General features: G+C 36.8%; 1 protein-coding gene across 4 annotated transcripts in view; it reads right to left on the reverse strand.

Annotated features, from left to right (window-relative positions):
• Positions 1 to 625: 625 nt before the first annotated feature.
• The window catches only part of MIA2 (MIA SH3 domain ER export factor 2), a 99967-nt gene continuing 77651 nt past the window's right edge, over positions 626 to 22941 (reverse strand). For all 4 annotated transcript variants that reach the window (XM_058540680.1, XM_058540679.1, XM_058540676.1 and 1 more), the window contains 5 exons: positions 21940 to 22098; positions 7527 to 7649; positions 3234 to 3292; positions 2335 to 2569; positions 626 to 1255 (listed from right to left, as the gene is read on the reverse strand). In XM_058540680.1, coding sequence (XP_058396663.1) covers positions 1077 to 1255; positions 2335 to 2569; positions 3234 to 3292; positions 7527 to 7649; positions 21940 to 22098 — 755 coding nt within the window. In that variant the 3' untranslated portion in view covers positions 626 to 1076. The remainder of the gene's footprint in view (positions 1256 to 2334; positions 2570 to 3233; positions 3293 to 7526; positions 7650 to 21939; positions 22099 to 22941) is intronic.

Raw genomic sequence — 22941 nt, forward strand, 5'->3', positions numbered from 1 at the left:
CACTGCTTCTCCGGCCATGCTGAGGCCGCGTCCCACATACAGCAACTAGAAGGATGTGCAGCTATGACATACAACTATCTACTGGGGCTTTGGGGGAAAATAAATAAATAAATAAAATTATAAAAAAAAAAAGTACTGTAATATTTATTAGCTATACTTAATTGGCTTTCCTTTCATACTCATATTAATGTGCAAGAAGACGAGTAATAGAACACAAACCTGAGTTAGGGAAATATTCTAAAGATAATGAGTCCAAAGCTAAAAATGATGACACATGGCCTCAATACAGTTATCCTACAGTAAATCTCCACATTCCCCACTAAAACAGTAAATATCTTACAAATGAAGAGAAAAACAAGAAAGAAAATTGCACACGACTTCAGTGAATGAACGAAGAAGATCCAAATTCTGAAATCTACCATTAGACAATATCCTGGTTCTCTTTAAAATATCATCAATTTTGACTTTTAAAAGTGGATTAATTTGTTCCTTCATGTCTATTTGCAAGAAACAGAGCACATTTTTGGTAAGATAACCAAATGAGAAAGATCCATATAAAGCATTAGTTTTGAGCCTCAAAGCTACTGGGAGAAGTAAAAAAAAAAACTAACTAACAGAGCCATACTTATAAAAAAACTAGCTGATTTTATTATTATTATCAATGTCAAACCAGTTTTTTAATCAATTAAAATTTATTTAATTAAGCATAAAGTTACCTTCACATTTGTCTACAACCATAGTAAATACAGTTCTTGGCATAAAGACACAGCCTTTGGAGTTTAAAACATCCCCAACTGCAAGATTACATATATAAAACACCCATCATTGTTTATGTGATAGAGGACTCCTTAATCAAATCAAAATAATTATACTATCTAGAATAAAATAAAATGGAAATAATTTACTCATAAGATTCATATTTAAATCATCTTTATTTACAAAATACTCTCCTGAGAATTATAATTCCATTGAGCTGCAATTTGAGCGAAGGTATAATCACTTAAGTAACAGCAGTCACTTAAACAGCAAATGAGAGAGAAGTCAAAATCACTTTTGACGAGAGAACAGAAACACTGTCAAGTTTCTTTCGGTGGTTCTGGATGTTCAGTAGTCGGCTCATCTGAAGGCGGAATCATCCCTGACGGGAACTCACTTCTACTTTCCGGACGTGGGGGTGGGGGTGGGGGTGGAGGGAAGAATCCTGCTCCTGGGGGAAGGTACTGAGGAAAACCTCTCGGTGCATAGACATTTCTCACTGTTCAAAGAGATGGTAAAAGACACTTTGTGACATTAAGCACCTGTACTGAGGCCCTAATAAATTATTAGCTTATAACTTCCAGTACCTATCTTTATATCCAAAATTGACACCAGAATAATTACTTGATCTAAGAAATGAATTTTTACAACATTGAGAACACACTGTCTTCAACTACACGTGATTAAAGGGAATATCATCAACTTTAGACAATTTTTGTCCTATGAAAATCTAAGATCTTAACACTTTTAAAAAAGGAGAATTACTTCAAAATTTACAAAACTTACTTAAAAAAAAGTTTCACATAACATAATTTTCACCAGACTTAAAATTATATCAGTAATTCCTGATTCTAATTTGATATTATCCTAAAACATTTCCAGTTATATCAAAGACCATCTTGACATTCCCCAAATAAACTCATTTCAATTCACCTTAAACTTTAAAAATAGAGGAGCAATGAAGGAAGGAATAACTATATCAGGCAAATAATAGACTTTTGTCTAGTACTTGATAACCATGTATTTATTTTGCAGAAACCTACAGTTCTAAATGGCAATGTATAGATATAGAAGCAATAAATAATTCCTTTTTTTCTTATGTGAGGCTATGAAAGAATTTCAATAAATTCAACAGTTAGGCTAAAGATGATAAACATTTTAGGTTTTAAATAAGTAGGACTGTATGCGAACTACGTATGAAAAAGATTTTTAAAAATACTTTAGCCAGTAATTTTAATGCTAAAATATAAATTGTAATTATTTTTACTAATTGATGCAGTAACCAGTTTCTATCAAATAAGATACAAATATTAGTCGTAACATAAGACTCCTGCAAAAAGCCAATGATTTGGATTACTGAAATACAGAAGCAATTCCACATTACTAAAATGAATCAAGTCGAAGCCTCATTACAGTCTACTGATGGCCGGCCACCAGCGCAATTTGGAAAAGTAACTGTACACTCACAGAACATGAGAAAAATCTTCCTCCACTGTTTGACTGCATGAATAGAAAGAATTAATATCTCTGATTTGCTCTATAAAACACATATTAAGTTTAAAAAGAAAAAAAACATACTTGGCAATGGACGAAGTGGCGGGCCAGGGAAATCCCTGGGTGGAAAGTAATCGCGGGGGGCTCCGTACATGCCTCCTGGAGGAGGTGGAGGAAAGGGAGGACCTCTTCTCAGGAACGGGCCCCTGGTATCCACTGGAAACAATGGAGCTCTGACTGGAGGGATTGGCGGGGGAACAAAGCCAGGGCCCGGTGCTCCACTCTCAGCGGGCAGAGATGAATCAGGCACGTTTAAATTCTATAACAAATCGACATACGACAGTCACTAAAACAACAGCAAAATTTGCAATCGTTGCCCTGAACGTCTTCAGCTTAGAAGCAAACACCTGGGCACCAAGGCAGAAAGCGGCCCATGACAGTCTCAAAAAGCTCCGGAGAAAGACCCAAACTGTGTCCTACCTCAGATGGACTTGAGCTATCACAAATATTTTATTAACTCAACAGAAAACAGCTCTACCCAACAAAGTAATATTCTAGCTAAAGAAAAAACCCAAGAATAGTCCACGAATATCAAAATATACATTCCTTTATCAAGCATATACTGAAAAAAAAGAAAAGATGCTTATGTTTATATTTTCAAAGTGACCAAAACCAAGATTATAAATGTAGTAAACAAAACTATACTCTAAAACATTCAAATAAAAATCCAAGGGGGAAAATCCAAATTCTCGTTTAACTACAGTAAATTCACTCACGCCTCTAGTCTGTGAGTTGTACTTTATCACCATAGGGTACAATCCAGAAAAGAAACAGCTATAATGCTAAGTAGGAAGTATATTTGTCAAAAAAAGAGAAGCAGTTTTATATCAAAAACTAGATTGCTAGCTAAATGTCTATCCTAGTAAACCGAGAAATTGGAAGGTTCTTGAATACATGAATAAAATTCCATTTTCAATACTTACACCAAGATTGTCCTTGCTATCATTTCTACTGGATTCCATTTCTGAAGACACTGGCCCATCTAGACACAAAAGTTAAACCATGAAAAATATATGATTTATCGTTCCATTCCTGGAATATCTCCAGATCACAAAGGACATTGATATCTTCTCACCCCCCTTGTCAGTGCATAAAGCCCCTTGATACCAGCATCCTGCACTGGGGCCACAAGAACAGCTTGAGACCCCTGGAAATTTTGGCAGACTCTGCAAAGGCATGTGGCAGTGACTCCCCTAGCTTGCTCCCAGGTGACTGCTGCAAGCAGCAGCACCAGGAGACTTCTAGGAGGCAGCAGCCCACTCCCTCCTTCCTTCTTTCATTTTTATCCCACCTTCCTTCCTTCCTTTCTTTTCTCCCTCCCACTCTCTCTTCTTCCTTTCCTCCCTCTCATCCTTCCTTTCTTATTCCTCCATCAGGTAACATGGACTAGCATTTGAATTTAGCCACTATTTCTGAAAAAATGCTCCTGGACTTTGTCATCAAGAACTACTCAGTCTCTGAGAACATAAATTCAAACCACCCTCTCTCTGACACAACTACCCACCCTCTCCTGGCTTTCCCACTTACTCTCACTATACCTGTCCTTGCACGTCACTGAAGCTTCCAGCCCTCTGATGGAGCTCTCAGCTTCCTCCTTTCTTCACTTATTCTCTAATTAACTGGACTTCAAAGTCCACCACTTCAGCCAGTCATCAAGGTGCTGGCTCTACTGGCCACTTTTCACACGTGCTTGACAACATTCCAGCCCTCGACTAATCCAACTCTCTGCTTCCACTTTGTCTATAGCTGAGCCACTAAGCACTTCTGGGAGTAAAATAAACCAGAGCCGTGTAGCCTGGCAGCACTCCAGACTGATGGATCTCCAACCACACCTCCAGCTGCCTACTGCCCAGCCTTCCCTCTGTGTCTTCTAAGTCAGTTTTCTCCTCAGCAATTTCAAACCTCTGTTCTCCTCAAACCGACTCCACCAACCACTTAGAAACTCCCTGAACTTTTTGTACTCAAACATAAATGTATCCGCAACTATATTCCTATGATCTTTCCTCCTATTACCATGGAAAAGGATCCTTCTAGACTTCTGTAACCCTGCTTCTGTGCCCAGAATCCCTCCCGTCCAGCTTCCTCAGGGATCTTCCTTCCCCTGTTGTCTCTCTCCTCCCTTTCTGCTAGATCCATTCTATCAGCAAGTTTCTCCCAACTGCTACTTAAAAATGAGACAGAAAAAGAGAATCCCCCTACAGCCACCTCTGTCCTTCCACAACCAAGAATTGTTCTACATATAGTGTTTGGAATAGTGTTATATATATGCTGCTCCACTGAAATTATTTTCCCCAAGATCAAAAATAGTCTTTTTTTGCCCAATTAAAAAAGACACTTTTAGTCCATATTTTATATTATTTCTCTTGTTGGCTACTCCTTCCCTCTTTAAAGCTGTGTTCCCAGCCTTCAGTTTCTGTGGTAGTCCCTTCCTTCTCTCTCTTTCTCCTTTCTAGCTGCTCCTTCTCAGTCTCTTTGGTGGGCTCCACTACCTCTGACTATCCTTAAATCGTGGTCTCCTCAGAGTTTCACCCTCAGCCCTATTCTCTTCTCATTCCCCCCTTGAGAAATCCCATTCTCTTACTGTTTTAATTTGATGTGTAATACTAACAACTTTCAGATGTGTAACTCAGCTCTAGCTATTTCCCCCAGGACTTCAAAGCCTGAACTGCCTACTTGAATATTCATACAGGTGTATCACAGGTGCTGCTAATTTTGTAAGTTAAAAAATGGAACATAACTTTTCCTGTCAAACTTTCTGCTGCTCCTTGTTCCTTGTCTCAGAACGATGAATGGCCCCAGGTGCCACAGCCAGGAATCTGGACATCAGCCAAAACTCCTTCTCCCTCACTCCCACACCATCAATCCTAAATCCTCTCAATTCTGTTGTCTCTATCCCCTCTGCTAAATCACCACCATCACTCATGTAGATGTCATAGTCTCCTCAAAAGTTATCCTCCTTCCAATCTTGACCACTCCCTCCAATCTATTCACCATAATGCAACTAGAGTAATTTCTCTAAAATGCAGATCTGATTATATTATTTCTCTGTTTAAAATCCTTTAATGTGTTCCCATTATCCTGTGAATAAGGTCCAAATTTCTGAACAGGTTTGCAAGGCCTTGAAAACTTTATGCACTGCTTACCTCTTCACTACTTGTTTCAGTATTCCCTGACTCACACTCCATGTTACCGCCATAACTTACTAGGCATGCTTAAATCTACAACTTTAAGGATGCTATTCTCTCCTGCTAGAGCATTATCACCATCATTTTCGTCCAGCTAATCCCTCCTTTAATTCTCAGCTTGTATGTCACTTCCTCCAAGAAGATTTTCTTGACTATCCCACACTCAGAACAACACCTCATCCTGGTGAGTGCCCCATGTGCTCCCATAACACCCTGTACTCATGACTTTGGCCACTGTACTGCAACTGCCTTAGGGCTGTAGGGCTTTACTAGACCTCAAGGGATAAGGAATGAGGAGGGAGCTCCCATTCGCCACTGAAATACAGTGTGCCGTAATGCCTGTCGTACCGTAAGCATTCTACAGACATTCAGTGCATCAGTGGAGGAGTCCTCTCATTTCAACAAAGTACAGGGATCAAGACCACGGTTCTGGTGTCAGACAGATATGGTCTCAAATCCTGGCTCTGATACTTCCTACCTGAGATCTTTTTGAGTTTTGGTTTCTTCATCTATGAAGTGAGGATAATAGCATCTACTTCACAGGTTCATTGTGAAGATTAAATGAGATAATTCACTTTCATTCAATAAATGTTTACTGAGCACTAGTGCTAGTCAATGTGTTTCAACCGTATCTCTCACCATTCTCCTTCGTGTAAATAACATATACGGACAAACCAGCAATAATACGTCACACATGTATAGAACTTTTCTATTTACAAAACGCTTTCACACACATTAACTCATTAACCCTTGTAAGACCTCATCGTGATTAATATCTCAGCTTTACAGTCATTATCTTCAATGACTCGTGCTGTCTCTTTATGTTTCTTATGCTGCTCATTTTTATTGGCACAGACCTCCACCTCTCAACTAATTTTTCAAAAGCAGCTCAAATGCCACCTCCCTCATGGAGTTTCCCCTGATCCTTCAACTGGATGGGAGTTCTCCCTTTCTGTGAACACAGCATATTCTCTCATGGGACTTACTATTCTGACCAGTATTAGTTAAATATATGTTTGTCTTTTTCGCCTATTTAATTATTAGCTTCTTACAGCCAGACACTATATCTCATTATAATTATATTATCTGCTATGTCATGCAATGTACCTTCTAAACAGAAGGCACTTAAAAATTATTTGCTAAATTGGATAGTGTTCAATTCCAAAATAAAAAAAGGATATGTAAAAAATTTTAAATAGCATTAAACAGATGCTCAATCCATATATACTTTCATTCCATTAAGCTTGAATCAATAAGGGAAAACAACGCCAAAAGCCAAACAGTTAAAAAGAATTAACTTGATTATAACAGAAATCCAGGCCATAGGTCTGCTTCTTCGCTTATTACTCAAAAAAGACTGATGTCCTGAAATAATAAATATGATAACTGGCAACACCCGCCCCCCATATATACCTTTTGCTGAGAAACTTTTTACCAATAAATTTATTTTAATTTTCTACTTATTTTTACTCTTTTTATTTTCTTAATGTTATGCACTTCTGATTGATACACTGGTTATATACATTTCCCAACTTCAGTGGGTTGCTGAGGTGGTTTGAGTAAAGGAGTGCCCGATAACTAGTAGGTTGCTCAGTAAATGTTAGTTAAACCTATCTAAGTGTAAAATGTTTAAACAAGGTGATTGATTAAACCATCAACAGAGCATGCACTCAAATTATTTTTCTGGTGAATGTTCACACATCCATTCACACTAGCCTAATTTCCCTGTACTAAACAGGCTATATGTAAGCAGACTGGAAAAACTAGAAAATTAATCATGGAACAGGGTAAATTTTTCCCAAAGGTACATATAGTAAACCCACTACCATGGTGCTCTAACCAACCACCAACGTATGTATAGATGCCACAGACGTGTACAACAACAAACATAAAACTGGGCAGTTTTCAGGAAAGAGACTTGGGCCTTAAGAGCTACTAGAGATAGCATTATAGTAGTCCTTTATTCAGGTTCCTGCTCTTTAGAGTGCCACCATTATTATAAAACACATACACACACAACGTATTTCTTACCCACTTTATCCAAAGATGGCATATTAAAACTTCTGAGTTCTGCCGGTCCAGATAGTCTACCAGAATTAGGATAAAATCTGTCTTGCCTTTGTGGAGGAATAGCTGGATCAGGATATGGTTGACCTAGAAAACAAGTTTTAAAAATATCTTCATTAGTATAAAAATAAATCAAGTTTACTTAAGTTTAATATATTGAACATAGACATTTCTCTTGCTTCCTGAAAGACTTTGATCCATATTCTTAGTAGACAATAGTAAACAATTTTAGGAAAATTACATATTTTACTATAGGCAATAACTTTGCTTTTGTAGTAAAGTATAATATGCTACTCTGGATTTTCAAAGTTTCCATTACCAGGTGTAAATTAGAATATATGAATAGAATTTAGTTAGATATATTCATTTAACTTTCAATTTTAATAACAGTGGAAAGAAGTGGATAAATCAATATGTCAAAAAAGACTTTGAGGAGATAGTTATTAACAAAGAAAGAAAAAAACAGAATATGTTGTGATCATAGCAAGAAATTTAGCGGAACAAACAATGATAAAAGAAATGGTCACCAAAGCAGAAAGTATCATTCAGAGGTCATCAGTGATCAAATTTGATGTTTTGGAATTTAGCATCCCTCCAAAACTACAGGGAAAGTTCTCTGACTCAACAGATGAATGGAAGGTTCACAATGCTCAGATTAAGGACATCTAAATAGACACAAATTTGGGTGCAGACTCACTCAGGTGCTTCTACAGCCACCCTCCTTTGTCTCCAGGAGTCATTTATGATGACAAAATGGTAATTCCTGAGTCCTTGTGGAACTCACCATTCTTGAAAAAATATAGGTAGTCTATCTCATCTTTGAGAAGTGATGGCCGACTCTGATAGATTAGGTATACATATGCCCAATTCTAAAAATATGGGGAAGGTCAAAGGGAGTGAATTGTGTGACTCTCTCTTACCCTATGGATACGGAAAAAACAGCCCCAAACTGCCTTCAGTGACTGTCCTAGGAAGCGGTTCAGAATGTGAACTCCATACAGTACTGGATATGTCACTCCTCATCCGGCTCAGCCACCTGGGACCTTACTGACACACCTCTCCCACACAAAGCCAAGGAAACGACCTGGCATCTACCAGAGCTGGTGGAGAGAATTATATTTAATGAGCTCCCAAGGGTCAGGGGATGTGGCTTAGGAGAGACAGATCCGGATAGTCTTCAGGACTCATTTCCTCGTCTTTTCAGAATCTTACCAAAGAGCTGTCTCAACGGGTCTGAATTAGTCCAGTGGAAGAAAAGGCCAATACCAACCACTGAGATCTAAACCGAGGCCTCCCCTTCTACTTCAAACATGGGATTAATTAAATGGCAGATTTGGGCAAGGCGATAAAATGGAGGAAACCTGAAAACTTCCCAACTCTTTCTTAATCAGGTCTCAAGATACCGTATCATTATTTTGCCTCCAAAATACATCCTCATAATATCAGCAACCTCAGAAATACAAAATTTTGCTACAAGTACACTATTTTATAAATCATATGCTCATGTTGCCCTCCACTAGCAAAATAATCCATTCCTTAAATCTACCAGAGCCTATTACGTGCCAGGCATTAGTGATACAAAGTTGGTTTTGATAGAGTCCGTACTCTTATAGTCTAATGGTGAAAGAAAGAAATAAATACAATGTGATCAATGCCTTAATAAAAGGGCATACAAATAATATGAAAGATGGCCTATCTAATTCCGATTGGTGGAATCAGAAATGGGGTCACAGAGGAGGTAAAGCTTGCCCTGAAAGGAAAGTAAGGAAGGATGAACGAGTAAACAAGGGTATTCTGGTTAAACTCAAAGATACATATACGTATAGATCCACACACACATACACACACACATACACACACACACACACACACACACACACACACAGTTACTGTAATGAGATAAAGCTATGTGGAAGGCATATGACCAAGTCTGAAATACAGAAAACAGGGACATGAATGGTTCCTTTCTTTCTTTTTTGCTTTCTTACCTTTGTTTTCTACCAATCTCATAAAAGAAAAGATGATTAAAAACAAAGAATGGGAGAAGGAAAAGGATCAGGGAAAAAAACAAATAAAGAGTGAGAATAAGTGGAAAGGGCATTCTGAAGCAGTTTCATAAACTAAGAATAAAACTCACGATGTCTAGTTTGAACAAAAATATCGTTCATCTCTTTCCATTGCGTAACATACGTTGGACTGCAGGGGTTTCTTGAGTAACTATTTGATGATTTGGGTTCTATCACATAACAGGAACATTAGCATGGTTGATAACAGAATTATAAAGATGGATAAAGGATTCGAATTTTTTTGTGTGTGTGTGAGGAAGATCAGCCCTGAGCTAACATCCACGCCAATCCTCCTCTTTTTGCTGAGGAAGACTGACCCTGAGCTAACATCTATTGCCAGTCCTCCTCTTTTTTTCCCTTTTTCTCCTCAAAGCCCCAGTAGATAGTTGTACGTCATAGTTGCACATCCTTCTAGTTGCTGTATGTGGGGCACGGCCTCAGCACGGCTGGAGAAGCAGTGCGTTGGTGCGCGCCCGGGATCCAAACCCGGGCCGCCAGTAGTGGAGCGCATGCACTTAACCACTAAGCCACAGGGCTGGCCCCAGGATTCAAATTTTTTTAAGTTCAATGCTGGTAACTAATCAGGTAAAATAAGCATCTTCACTTAAAACAGAATGTGAAGAAATAGTTAAATCTAATGATTAATAAATTTAAATGGAGGCCAGCCCCAGTGGCCTAGTGGTTAAGTTTGACGCACTCTGCTTAGGCAGCCCAGGTTCAGTTCCCAGGCACAGACCTACACCACTCGTCTGTCAGTGTCCATGCTGGAGCGGTGACTCACATACAAAAAAGAGGAAGACTGGCAACGGATGCTAGCTCAGAGCAAATCTTCCTCAGCAGAGAAAAGATAAGAAAAGAAATTTAAATGAATGGAAAGAAAAATTTCCAGAAAGTAGCTGATAAAAGCATTGATGTGACTAGGTTATGACTCTGGGATCAAGAGATCAACGGTACAGAAAGGAGGTCTATAGAAAGAAGACTTATACAAACATGGACATTTGGTTTAAGATAATAGTAATATTTCAAGTTGATGAACCAATATACAGTATTAAAATAACTGTCCATCCAATGGGGAAAAAAATAACTCCTCATACTAAACACTAAAACAAAAATAAAATTCAGATTAAAGGCTTAAAATCAAAACAAAATTTTAAAATTTTAGAAGAAAACAAAATATCTTTTCATTCTAGGGACAGGTCTTAAGCAAAACAAAAACTCTACAAAAATAAGGATGGATTATACTTACTTAAAATCTGAAACTTATGTATAACAATAACATACATAATAACAAAGTGAGAAAATATTTGCAAAAGACAAAAGATTAGTATCCAAAGTATACCAAGAATTCCTATTAAGCAAGAGATAAAATGGATCAGGCAACTTACAGGAGGAATACAAATGACCAATAAACATGAAAAGATGCTCACTCACTTATAATCAAAGAACCACCAAGAAAAATGAGATGATAATTTTAACTCGTATGGCTGGAAATATTCAAAAAAGTTTTACATCAAGTAATAGCTACTCTCAAATACTTCACACGTAAGTACTCTTGAGGACAATATCTATTAAAATCGAAAATATGCATTACCTATTACCCAGCAATTTCATTCCCTGGAGTCATCTCTAAAGAACATGCAGAAAGCATGTTAACTGCAGTATTTTTAGTAATGGTGAAACACTGGAAACAGCCTAAATGCTCATCAGAGGAGACTGGATAAATATCTTGTGGTATATTTATATATTGAAATACTTATACAGCAATTAAAGTAATAAACTTGATACAAATTAAAATGGAAAGCATTCAAGAACATAATGCTGATAAAGAAACTTGATAAAACAGAAATATACCTTTTTTTTTAATCATATATGGACTGTAAGTTTACAAGCACTAAACTCGTGAGCAGTTTCGTCTGGGAAAGAAGGAAGGTAACAGCTCTGGGAGAGGACACAGAATAGACTTCAACTCATTTACATAGTGTGCTATTTCTTTTTATGTTTTATTTACACATACACGTGCGCGCACACACACACACATATATATCCAAAGCAAATATTAATATGTAAATTCTGGGAGGTGATATACAGAATTTTGCTACATATCTGTTTTTGTTATCTTCGTCTGCAAAATGGGAATAACACTCATAAGGTATTAGAATGACTAATAAAAAGCACTTAACATAATATCTGGCAAAAAGTAAACACCCCAAAGTAACCAGAATGATAAATTAAATTTTTATAATCTCTACTATAGTATTGACTAGTCTCATTCAAATTTATGACCAGAACTTTCAGACAGATACTCAACTCTGCGCTGTAATCACCCATACTTCACCGATATCTCAGCTCCTTCACTCTCCTCAACAGCTATTGTATACCTTTTTCTCTCCTTGCAAATCTCTGGCCATCCCCTCCTCCCCCAGCCCAAGTTAATAACCTTGCCACACCAAGAAAACTGATGTGACTGGACACCCTCGCTGACCCTCACCCCCTCTCCACATCTGCACCCCGTGCTCCGCCTGCCTTCTTTGTGCAATAGATAAAGCGATTCAGCTCCTATCTGACTTCTCAGTTACACCCGGGATCTCATCCTTCTTGTTTAGCGCTCAAGGGCTTCACTTTTATAATTATACCCTCTCCCATACATCATCAATTTCTCCTCCTATCTTGGATTATCCCCAACAGCAAATAAACATATTGTAATATTTTCAATCTTTACAAATCTCATCTCTTGCATTTATTCAAAGCAGATTTTTTCAAAAAGTTGTTTACATTTGTCCCCACATCCTACCCTCTCTTCAGGAGGATGGAAAATTAAACTTTACGTGTGTAAACATATATAGCAGTACTTTATCAACCAAATACTAATCATTAGAATTTACACAGGATCATTATACAAGAAGATATAAGTGATACGAGATACACACTCCCAAAAAACTGGTAGCCCCAAAATTTGGAAACAATTTTAACGTAAATATCCTCTAAGAAGACAAAACCATCGCTGAAGATTTTAGGACACCTTAAGTTTATGAAGACTCCAACACCTCCACAAGGAGATTAAAATGAGCCTAAGTGAAGACAAACTATAATTCCATCAAATAAATCTTGTCTAAAAAAATGTTCGCAATGCAGGACAATGGTCTGCAGAAATGCCTACAAATCAGAGCCCATGCAGTAAAAGTCTACGCCTGTGCTTCTAAAGCTAGCAGTTCTGATCTGCTTAGCTTGATTTTGTTTCTCAAAGTGAATTTAAACCTGTCCTTACCAATGTGGCTGCATATGTCTCTTATCTGTCCAGCTCTTCAAGAGAAAGAGAGAAAAGCAAGTTTTTAAATGTGCAAGGCTGAAGACCAGACTTAATTCGTGATAACACCACCAAGGTACAGCTGCTAAGTCTCTTTGCTACCCATCACATAAAATATATTATCCAAACCAGTGAAAGATAAGCACTGACAAAAACAATAGAAGCCACAAACATACTCCCCGCTCTTTTAACAATGAAGACTAAGAATATTAAAAGCTCAAAAAAGGACAAGGAGCGGAAGTGACATGATTCCTCTTAATTCATCTCTCTATGCTCGGTAGTAAGATTTGCTCAGAATTAAGATTCTTTACTCTTCTCTATTACTTCTCCCTGTTGGAAAAGGAGGCTGTGCGGCTAGAGAGAGGAATAGACGGAAACTGAAGGCAGAGTTCTGAGACCAAGAGGAGCACTGAGAGATCAAGAACTCCAAAGGGCAAAAAACTGATAAAAACGGAAACTTTGTTTCATGAAAGTATCTGTGGTTTTCTTACTCTTTTTTTTAAGTTAAATTTCTACCAAAATAAAATATTTACAAGAACTTAGACACCATTAGTATCTTTCTTGTTAGATTCATGAACATTTACATATGAAGAATTGTGACTCAGATTAATACCTGCACCATAAATTATTTGTAACTGCCCCGTAGACATAATTCTCAGGAATCAGTTAAAAGGCTAAAAGCCAAAAATCCTCAGTCAAAAAGCTATCGTTTAAATTTTACCATTACTTTTCTTATTTGAATTATTTGTTACTAATATTGTTGAAACATGTTACTGATTATAGTCATATAAGGCTTAAGAATATTTTAATATCCATACCTCTTAAAATGTATTAGTAACTACTAAATATGGGAGTTAAGAGATCATATTTTAAGATTTCCTCAAAACTTGCCTAAACTACTACTCCTCAAGACTGCTTAATATGCACAGCTTTGTAAACGAGCAAGCGTAAAGAAGGCAATGCAATTTACATAGGGGCCATTTATTAGAAAAGCTAAACAAAAAAACGAAATGTTCCTTTCTTCCAAAGAGTAATTCTAAAATCTAAGAAATTACAGAACACAAATATACTTTTTAAACATCGTTACATAATAAGTGAAAACACATTATGCAAGTCTTATCCCTTGGGTAGACTGCATTCGTGACCTCAATTCTGCATCCCTCCTTGCATCCTCGTCCTCGAGAGGTGGATACATCTCCTGCCCATGAGTCTAAATCCTGTCGTGTGACTTGCTTCGTTCAATCACAGGTTAGCTGTTGTGACTCAAAGAGAGGCTTACAAAAGCACTTGCGTGTTTCCGCTTTTCTCCTCCTGCACTTCAGCAGAAGGCTGAGAGACGCACAGAATGAAGGTCCATTTCCTATGGAATGAGGCACTGAGCAAGGTGAGTCACACTGTTAAATTTTTATTACAGTTCAGTATTTAAGAATTTACAATGGACTGGTTATCCTCAGAACATATTCCTGTTAAAATTCTCATTCTGATTACCATATGATATGTATTAATAACTCATTTATATTATTCATCAGGAACATTTTTTTCTGCTTAAACTGTAAAGATTTCTAACTAAATTCATAAGATGAATAAAAGTAAACCGAAAATTGTCTCTTGATCTGAACGCTGGTTATACAGGTGTGCTCAAAGCATGAAAAAAATTAAGTTATATGCTTAAGAATACTTGCACTTTCCTCTATGTGTATTGTATCCGATAAGAAGGGTTTTTTTTACTTTTGATTTTAAAATAAAGATTCACAGAAAGCTGCAAAAATAAGACAGAGAGGTCCTGCATACTTTTTACCCAGATTCCCCCAGTGTTTACATCTTTCATAACTATAGTGCAACATAATAACCGGGAAACTAACATTGGTACAATGTGAATGTGAATAGTTCCTGCCATTTTGTCACATGTGCAGATTTGTGTAATCACCACCACACTCAAGACACAGACCTATTCCATTACCAATCCATTACCAAAAATCTCCCTGAGGCTACCCTTTATAGTCACAGTCCCTCTCCTCAACTACCCTAACCTATAGCAACCACTAATCTGCTTTCCATTTCTAGAATTCTGTCATTTCAAGCACATTACACACATGGAATCATACAGTATCTGACCTTTTGAGAATTTTTTCACTCAACGTAATGCCTTTGAGATCTATCCAAATTGCTGCATGTATCAAGAGTTCACTATTTCTAGTGTAATTCCATTGTGGCTGAGAACACACTGTATGATTTAAATTCTTTTAAATTTGTTGAGGTTTGTTTCACAGCCCAGGATATGATCTCTCTCGGGAAATGCTCCTTTGGGGCCTGAAAAGCATGTGTATTCTGCTGCTGCGGGATGACGTGTTCCATAAACGTAGACCAGGTCCCATGGGTCGATGGCAGTGTTCAGTTCTTCCATGTCCTCGCTGAACTGTCTGTCCAGTTGTTCTATCAATTGTTGAGAGGGGAGCTGAGGTCTCCAACTAAACTGTGCATTTGTCTGCTTCTCCTTTCAGCTCTATCACTTTTTGCTCCACATACTTTGTAGCTCTGTAGTTTGCCGTATACACATTTAGGATTTGCTGTCTTCTATCCTTTTTATCCTTATTTGATGTCTTTCTCTGCCCCTGGTAATTTTCTTTGCTCTGAAGTCTACTTTATCTGATATTAATAATAGCCACTCTGGCTTTCTTTTGATTATTTTTTGCATAGTATATCTTTTTCCATCCTTTGCTTTCAACCTACCTACCTATATACTGTTATACTTGAATGAGTTTTGATTGGACAGCAAATAGTTATGATTTGTTTGTTTTTTAATCCATTCTGCCAATCTGTCTTTTAATTGCTGATGTTAGACAATTTACATTTAATGCAATTATTGATATGTTAGGGCTTAAGTCTGCCATTTGTTTTTGTTTTCTATTTGTTCCCTCTGTTTATTTTTGTTTTCTTTTTCCTGCCTTCCTATGGGTTACTTGAACATTTTTAGAATTCCATTTTGATTTATCTGACCTACAGTGTTTTTGAGTATCTCTTTTAAAAGGTTTTTTAGTGGTTGCTCTAGGTATTACATAACTTATCACAGCTTACTGGTGTCAACATTTACCAATTCAAGTAAATTGCAGCTTGACCTGGAACAGGAAGTCTCCCAATAAGAAGTTTTTAAAAACTGAACAAGGTGTGTTCATCAATTGGATTTAAAGAAGAGTGCCTTAAATAGTCTTTGGCTTGACTAACACTATGTATGTTATTTGGTCTACCAAGTAAATTGAAAATTATCTAACAAACCTCAATATTAACCATTAACTCCTGGCGAAATTTTATATTACTCAGCTAAACAGATTACAGAGATCACTAGTTCATCTTTCTCAATGTGTAAAAGGACTGAGGTCCAAAGAGGTGAAACAAGTTTCAAAAATCACATAAAAGGTTAAAAAGTGAAGATTGGAAACCAGATTTCTTAAATTCCAATCCAAATGCTTTTTCACCTAAACCATTCTTGCTCTACAACATGCAATCTGAGTTACAAACACATAAAAGAATCTTAGATGAACAGATACATTGCACTGCACACTATTCAAATCAATTTTGTATACAAATTGCGCCAAAGCAGAATCAGCCTTACCCTAATACAGTTGTCAAATCTATGTATTAACCTTTAAGAATCATTTATACTCCACATAGAGTTTTGGAAGAAAAGATGATTAAAACCTATACTGGTCTATACGAAGACTGAATCTGCAGCTAAAAATAATGAGATGAAAATGTTGATTATTTGGAGAAACTAGGTCTCTACTTGCTAACAAAACCCTTAAGCAATGACAACATCCAGAATAGAATACATAGGAAAAAGACAAGTTATAGCCTATCTTTTCTGACTGTGTAAGGCGAGAAAGTTTTTTTTCCCCTCTTCAAAGTATTTAATAGTGCAAAAACAAAAGATTCCTTGGATTTTGGAACCATTTAAAATTATTTCTGTTTACTCATCTCAAGTCAATTAAAAATTTAAAAATTTCTGCCAAGTACTAATATGTTAAGGGAATATATAAATTTTACGAAGTATACTTAATTAGGACTAAATCACAGAAAATCTCAAACAACTACAGAATCCATATTCTTTGAAAATTTAGTTATTTTAGTTCTCTATTATTTTTAACAAGCGTTTTACACTACAATATTTTAAAATTTAAGAAAAATGTTAAAGACACAGTTATTACTAGAAAGCAGGACTCTGCATAAGTCCTGATAATTCAACATAATATAAAATGTAGGGGGGGATTACTTTAGATTATCGCCACCTCTGTTTTACAGAAGTCCATATTTTAGAGCTGAGAAAACAGTGACAGGTAAAATGAAATGCTCAAGACTACACAAAAAATTAACAGCAATGATAAGATACAAACCTAGGTCTCCTCATGGCTTGTTCAGTGCTCTAATTACCAATCAGCTAACTGTAAAACCCCCAGAAACCTGCTCAGTGACTATTTAGATGGCATAGCAATGTACCAAGGGCAAACGCTGAGTATTTTTGTAATTTTTGTATTTTTGTAAAATTACAAAATGGTAGGAATAGGGCTAATAGCTAAATCATTTATCAGCATTACTCCAACTCAAGCTCGAGTCTCAGGAATCATTTAACCCTACTCATCCATAAAGTTTAGAATAGTCTGGAAAATTCCTTTGCTGTGTCTGTACAATTATCCTATTTCATGAAAATTAGAGTTGACATAGGTGATCCCCTGTGTTAAATCAAATAGATCAGGTACATTATTTGGAGACACTCTCTATAGAATGATACATATCTCTTCTATGAAGACATTAATTTAGAAGCTCACAATTTTGAATTTTTAGTTAGCCTCTGAAAATAATGGATACCAGGTTCCACTTCTAGTATGGCAGAGTAAGCTCATAACAGACTGACCCTCCCACATATAGTAACTCTGGACAATTTACAAAAAATAACTACCTGAAGTGCAGCTGCTACAGAAAACGGTATGGAGGTTCCTCAAAAAACTAAAAATAGAACCACCATATGATTCAGCAATTCTACTTCTGGATATTTATCCAAAGGAAACGAAAACACTAACTCTAAAAGATATCGGCACCCCAGTGTTCACTGCAGTATTATTTACAATAGTCAAGGTATGAAAACAATCTAAGTGTCCGTCCACTGATGGATGAATGAATAAAAAGAAAGTGGTGTACACACACACACACACACACACACACACACACACACGCACAAAATGGAATATTATTCAACCATAAAAAAGAAGGAAATCCTGCTATTTGCAACAATATGGATAGACCTTGAGGGCATTATGCTAAGTGCAATATGTCAGAAAATGACAAATACTGTGTGATCTCATTTATATGTGGAATCTAAAAAAAACAAACTCAAAGAAAAAGAGATCACATTTGTGATTACCAGATGTGTAAGGAAGGGGGATGGGGAACTGGGTGAAGGTGGTCAAAAGTTACAGACTCCTAGTTATAAGACAGATAAATACTAGAGAAGTAATGTACAGCATGATGACTATAGTTAACACCACTGTAGGACATACAGGAAAGTTAAGAGAGTAAGTCTTAAGTAATCCTGTTGTGTTCTCATCACAACAACAAAAATTTTTTTTCTATTTCTTTTATTTTGCATCTATATGAAATAATGGATGTTAAGTAAACTTATTGTGGTAATTATTTCATGATTCATTTTACTTATGATGTAAGTCAAATCATTGTGCTGTACACCTCAAACTTACACAGTGCTGTATATCAATTATATCTCAATAAAACTGGAAAAATTTTAAAAAATAATAAAATAAAATAACTACCTGAAGGCTTTGAAGCATGAACAAAAGTAGGCAGATCTGAGAAAGGAGTAGGAACCTGGAAGAAGGGACTGGTATGGGGTGAGTTTTCCATTTTTTATAATTTAGCCTGAAGGCAGGCCACAGTCAAGTAGCAGCACAGAGCAGTCAAAACGCATAGAACTTTCTGGCTTGAAAAACCAAAGCACAGAGCCCAAGAGAGCCAGAGAAGTAGAGACTAAAATTCTGAGTTTTCTGCCCAAGTCTATAGCTGACCCCTGAACCACACATGTGGAAATACCTCTCCACAGAACATACACACATGACCGCGGCAAAGGCTAATTCCTGGAATTAAAGTTTTTTTACCACAATATTCTTCCCTCTCCAACTTCTCAGGAAGGAATCTGAAGCAGTATATTTTTTAAAATGTAATTTTTTAAAATGTAAAGACAAACTTAAGCAGTTTCTGGATAAGGCTAAAAACTGAACTGATATTTGAGCTGCTGCCCACCAAGGAGAGAAAAAGCCTACAGTCTGAGTTTGACCAACTTAACTGTCTTGTAAAACAAAACCAATGATACTCTTCAGAGAAATATAGTAGAATTCAGAATCTCCATGTCTAGGCTACAATCCAAAATTACTCTATCTATCAAGAACAGGGTAATGTGACCCATTCTTAAGGGAAAAGACAATCAACAGAGGCCATCCTCAAGATGACTCTGATGTTAGAATGATCATACAAGGACTTGAAAGCAGCTATTATAAAACTATGCTCAATACCGTTTAAAAAATGCTTATAATGAATAAAAAGATAAGAAATTTCAGCAGAGAAATCAAAACACACACACACACAAAATGAAAATTCTAGAACTGAAAAATACGGTATCTAAAATAAAACTTTTACTAGATGGGCGTAATAGGAGAATGGAGATGACAGAGGGAAGAGTCAGTAGACTTGAAGATAGACCAATAGAAATTACTCAACCAAAAGACAAAAGAAAAAAAAAGGAAACAAAATGAAAAGAGACTCGGGGATCTGTGAGACAATATCGCAGGTCTGAAAAATTATATTTTCAGGCACTTTTTAAAGGACGTATAAAATCCTTTCTAATTTTATGAATGAACAATAACAACAAAGTCATTACTATCTGAGTTCTAATCTCAGCTGTCTGCCTAGCTAACTTAACCTCAGATTGTCAGCTAATCTCTATGGAACTCAGTGCCCTTCTCCATATAGTAAGGACAATGGATAGATTAGTGGTTTCTAAATTTAGCTATTCCCCAGAATCTACTAGGGAGTGTTTTAGAAACACAGGCCTCACTTCCAGAGTTCATGTTCAGAAGGTCTGATCTGAGGTGGAACCCAGGTAGCTGCATTTTTCTGACGATAAGCCAAGTTTGAGAACCACTACGCTAGATAACACTTGGGGAGATGGGCAGAGCATGTGACGAGGACTCTTGGTTATGACAGCTTGTAGATTCTCTAAAGGAAGGTCCTCTACACAGATGCAGAGATATGATATCCACCAAAATCTTGCAATCAAGTCCCTTAAGAAAGGGGCTGTAGTTTATTCATCTTTATTTTTATCACATCTAAACTTTTTTTTTTTTTGATGAGGAAGATCGGCCCTGAGCTAACATCTGTTGCCAATCTTTCTCTTTTTGCTTGAGGAAGACGGTCCCTGAGCTAACATCTGTGCCAATCTTCCTCTACTTTGTATATGGGATGCCACCACAGCATGGCTTGACAAGCGGTATGTAAGTCCACACCTGGGATCCGAACCCGTGAACCCCGGGCCGCCAGAAGTGGAGCGTCTGAACTTAACCACTACGCCACCGGGCCGGCCCCACACCTAAACTTTTTAATGAATGTTAAACTCAAGAAAGAATCTTTGAAAGAAGATGCCCTATACCACCCCCTAACAGATTCTTAGTTTGTAAGTCACAGTATATATGTTTCTAAATATGAAAACACTAAGAAAAAATACTCGGCTTTCTGAGAATTATTCAGGTACTCATTCATTCAATAAATATTTACTGAGCCAATACTACATGCCTAGCATTGTTCTAGGCCCTGGGGATACAGCAGAGAACAAAGTGACACAAATCTCTGTCTTCATGAAGCTGATATTTTAGTGACGTCAGACAGGAGAGCCACAGTATCAGAAGCCACCACCCCACAGAACATACACACACAACCACGGCAGAGGCAAATTCCTGGAATTAAAGTTTGTCACCACAATATTCTTCTCTATCCAACTTCTGAAGAAGGAATCTGAAGTGGTATACTTTTTTTTTTTTTTTTTTAATAATTTTATTTATTTATTTTTCCCTGAAAGCCCCAGTAGATAGTTGTATGTCATAGTTGCACATCCTTCTAGTTGCTGTATGTGGGACGCAGCCTCAGCATGGCCGGAGAAGCGGTGCGTAGGTGCATGCCTGGGATCCGAACCCAGGCCACCAGCATCGGAGTGCGCGCACTTAACCGCTAAGCCACGGGGCCGGCCCAGAAGTGGTATACTTTTTAAAATGTAATTAATTTATACGAAGCAGGCATAGCTCACTTCACTTAACAGCGCCCCTGAAACACTGCGCATAAATAAAAGTTTAGCAAACTAAATAATTTTAAATACATTCCTTGGGAAAGTAGGGACTATTTGGAGAACAGAAATTATTGCCTTACTTCAGGATACTGTGCTGTGACTCTTCTGTAAGTATCATTCTTTTGGCAATTAATCTAAGATATATTGTTCAATGGGAAAAGACAATTATGAGAAGGCAAATAGTATAACTACACAGAAGTGATGAAGGAATTTGTATACCTATGTTTATGAACACATATCAAAAAAAAATCCCTAAGAGATATAAAACTAAATTCTGGGAGGGGCATGCTAAAATGATGAGGAAGATTTTTTCACTTTCCTAATTACACTTTTCTCCATTGTTTGGATTTTCTAAAATAAATATCTGTTACTTCTATGAGCAGCAAAAACAATAAAGACATTCCATTGGGGGGGGTGTAAAACAGCTTTCTGAAATGTGAACAATTATCCCTAATTATTCTGTTTGTAAATCTATGTTACTGTTGCTTCCTACTATATATCCTTGTTTTTCTTAAAACATGGCACGCACATACGCCTCGTTTCTTCCATTCCTGTATGTGACACTCACTGGTTGCCCTTCAAATACACATAATAACTACACTCTTTCCATACCTGCTGGAGGGATCATCATCCTACGATCCTGGTCCCACGGAGGTGAAAGGGACCCTGTGTCAGAAGGTGCTCTATGAGGATCAGCTAACCTGTCAGAGCTTGATTCTCCTCTTTCATTGGTAATCTGCTGGTCCAGAGGATTCCCTGGGCCTCTTGAGCCTAATTAAAGAAAAAAAATACAATTCTGTTTTATCTAAAAAAGTAGTAGAAGATCTATCATCAAATAAAATCTAGACACTTTTTAAAAAGTGAAAACAATCAGATTCCAACAAAGTTACCTAAGACACATTAGACTATAACTCTATCCTACCCAAGCCATTTCTAGGATGAGGAAAGAATAATTTTGCCAAGTGCATAAACAAACATTTGCCTACAAAATTCATTTTTAAATGTTATCACCATCATCATTTACACATAAAAACCAGTGGTTAAATCATAAATTATAAATACTAAGTCTGAAAAACCAGAGGAGAGAGTAAACAGCAAAGTAAAGATTTCTATACCAGATGTAATAAGATAATTATAAAATGAGGGTTTTGTTTCTTAAACTAATATTCTAAGAGTCAAAAAGAGCATGATTCCTTTAAAACAGTCATCTTAGAGGCTATATACTTATTTCAATAATTCTGCAACTACTCAAAGTATTTTTTAAGAACAACTCTTTTAGAAATGTACTCAGATTAATTTAAGAGCCACTCAAGAAATTGCATCTCAATGTTGTAACATGTCTCTCTATTTCTGCCCAAAAATGATTTTAACCAGTCTGATTATAAACTTTATACCCACCAGATAAATATGGCTTTAAATGGCTTTTAGCAATTTCTAAATATCAAATTTACCTTCAAAAAGAGCTCACAACGCTAAAGGCAAATCTAAAATAAGTGTTTCGAAAATAACAGCACTGTTGGAATAAACACTTTGAACAAAATAACCCTCATTTGGATAAGAAAATCTTTACATTTATAAAGGAGGCAAATCATTTTAAAGTTCCCTTCTTATGAC

Source organism: Diceros bicornis, chromosome 5 (genome assembly GCF_020826845.1).
Source record: "Diceros bicornis minor isolate mBicDic1 chromosome 5, mDicBic1.mat.cur, whole genome shotgun sequence".
Classification (NCBI taxonomy): Eukaryota; Metazoa; Chordata; class Mammalia; order Perissodactyla; family Rhinocerotidae; genus Diceros; species Diceros bicornis.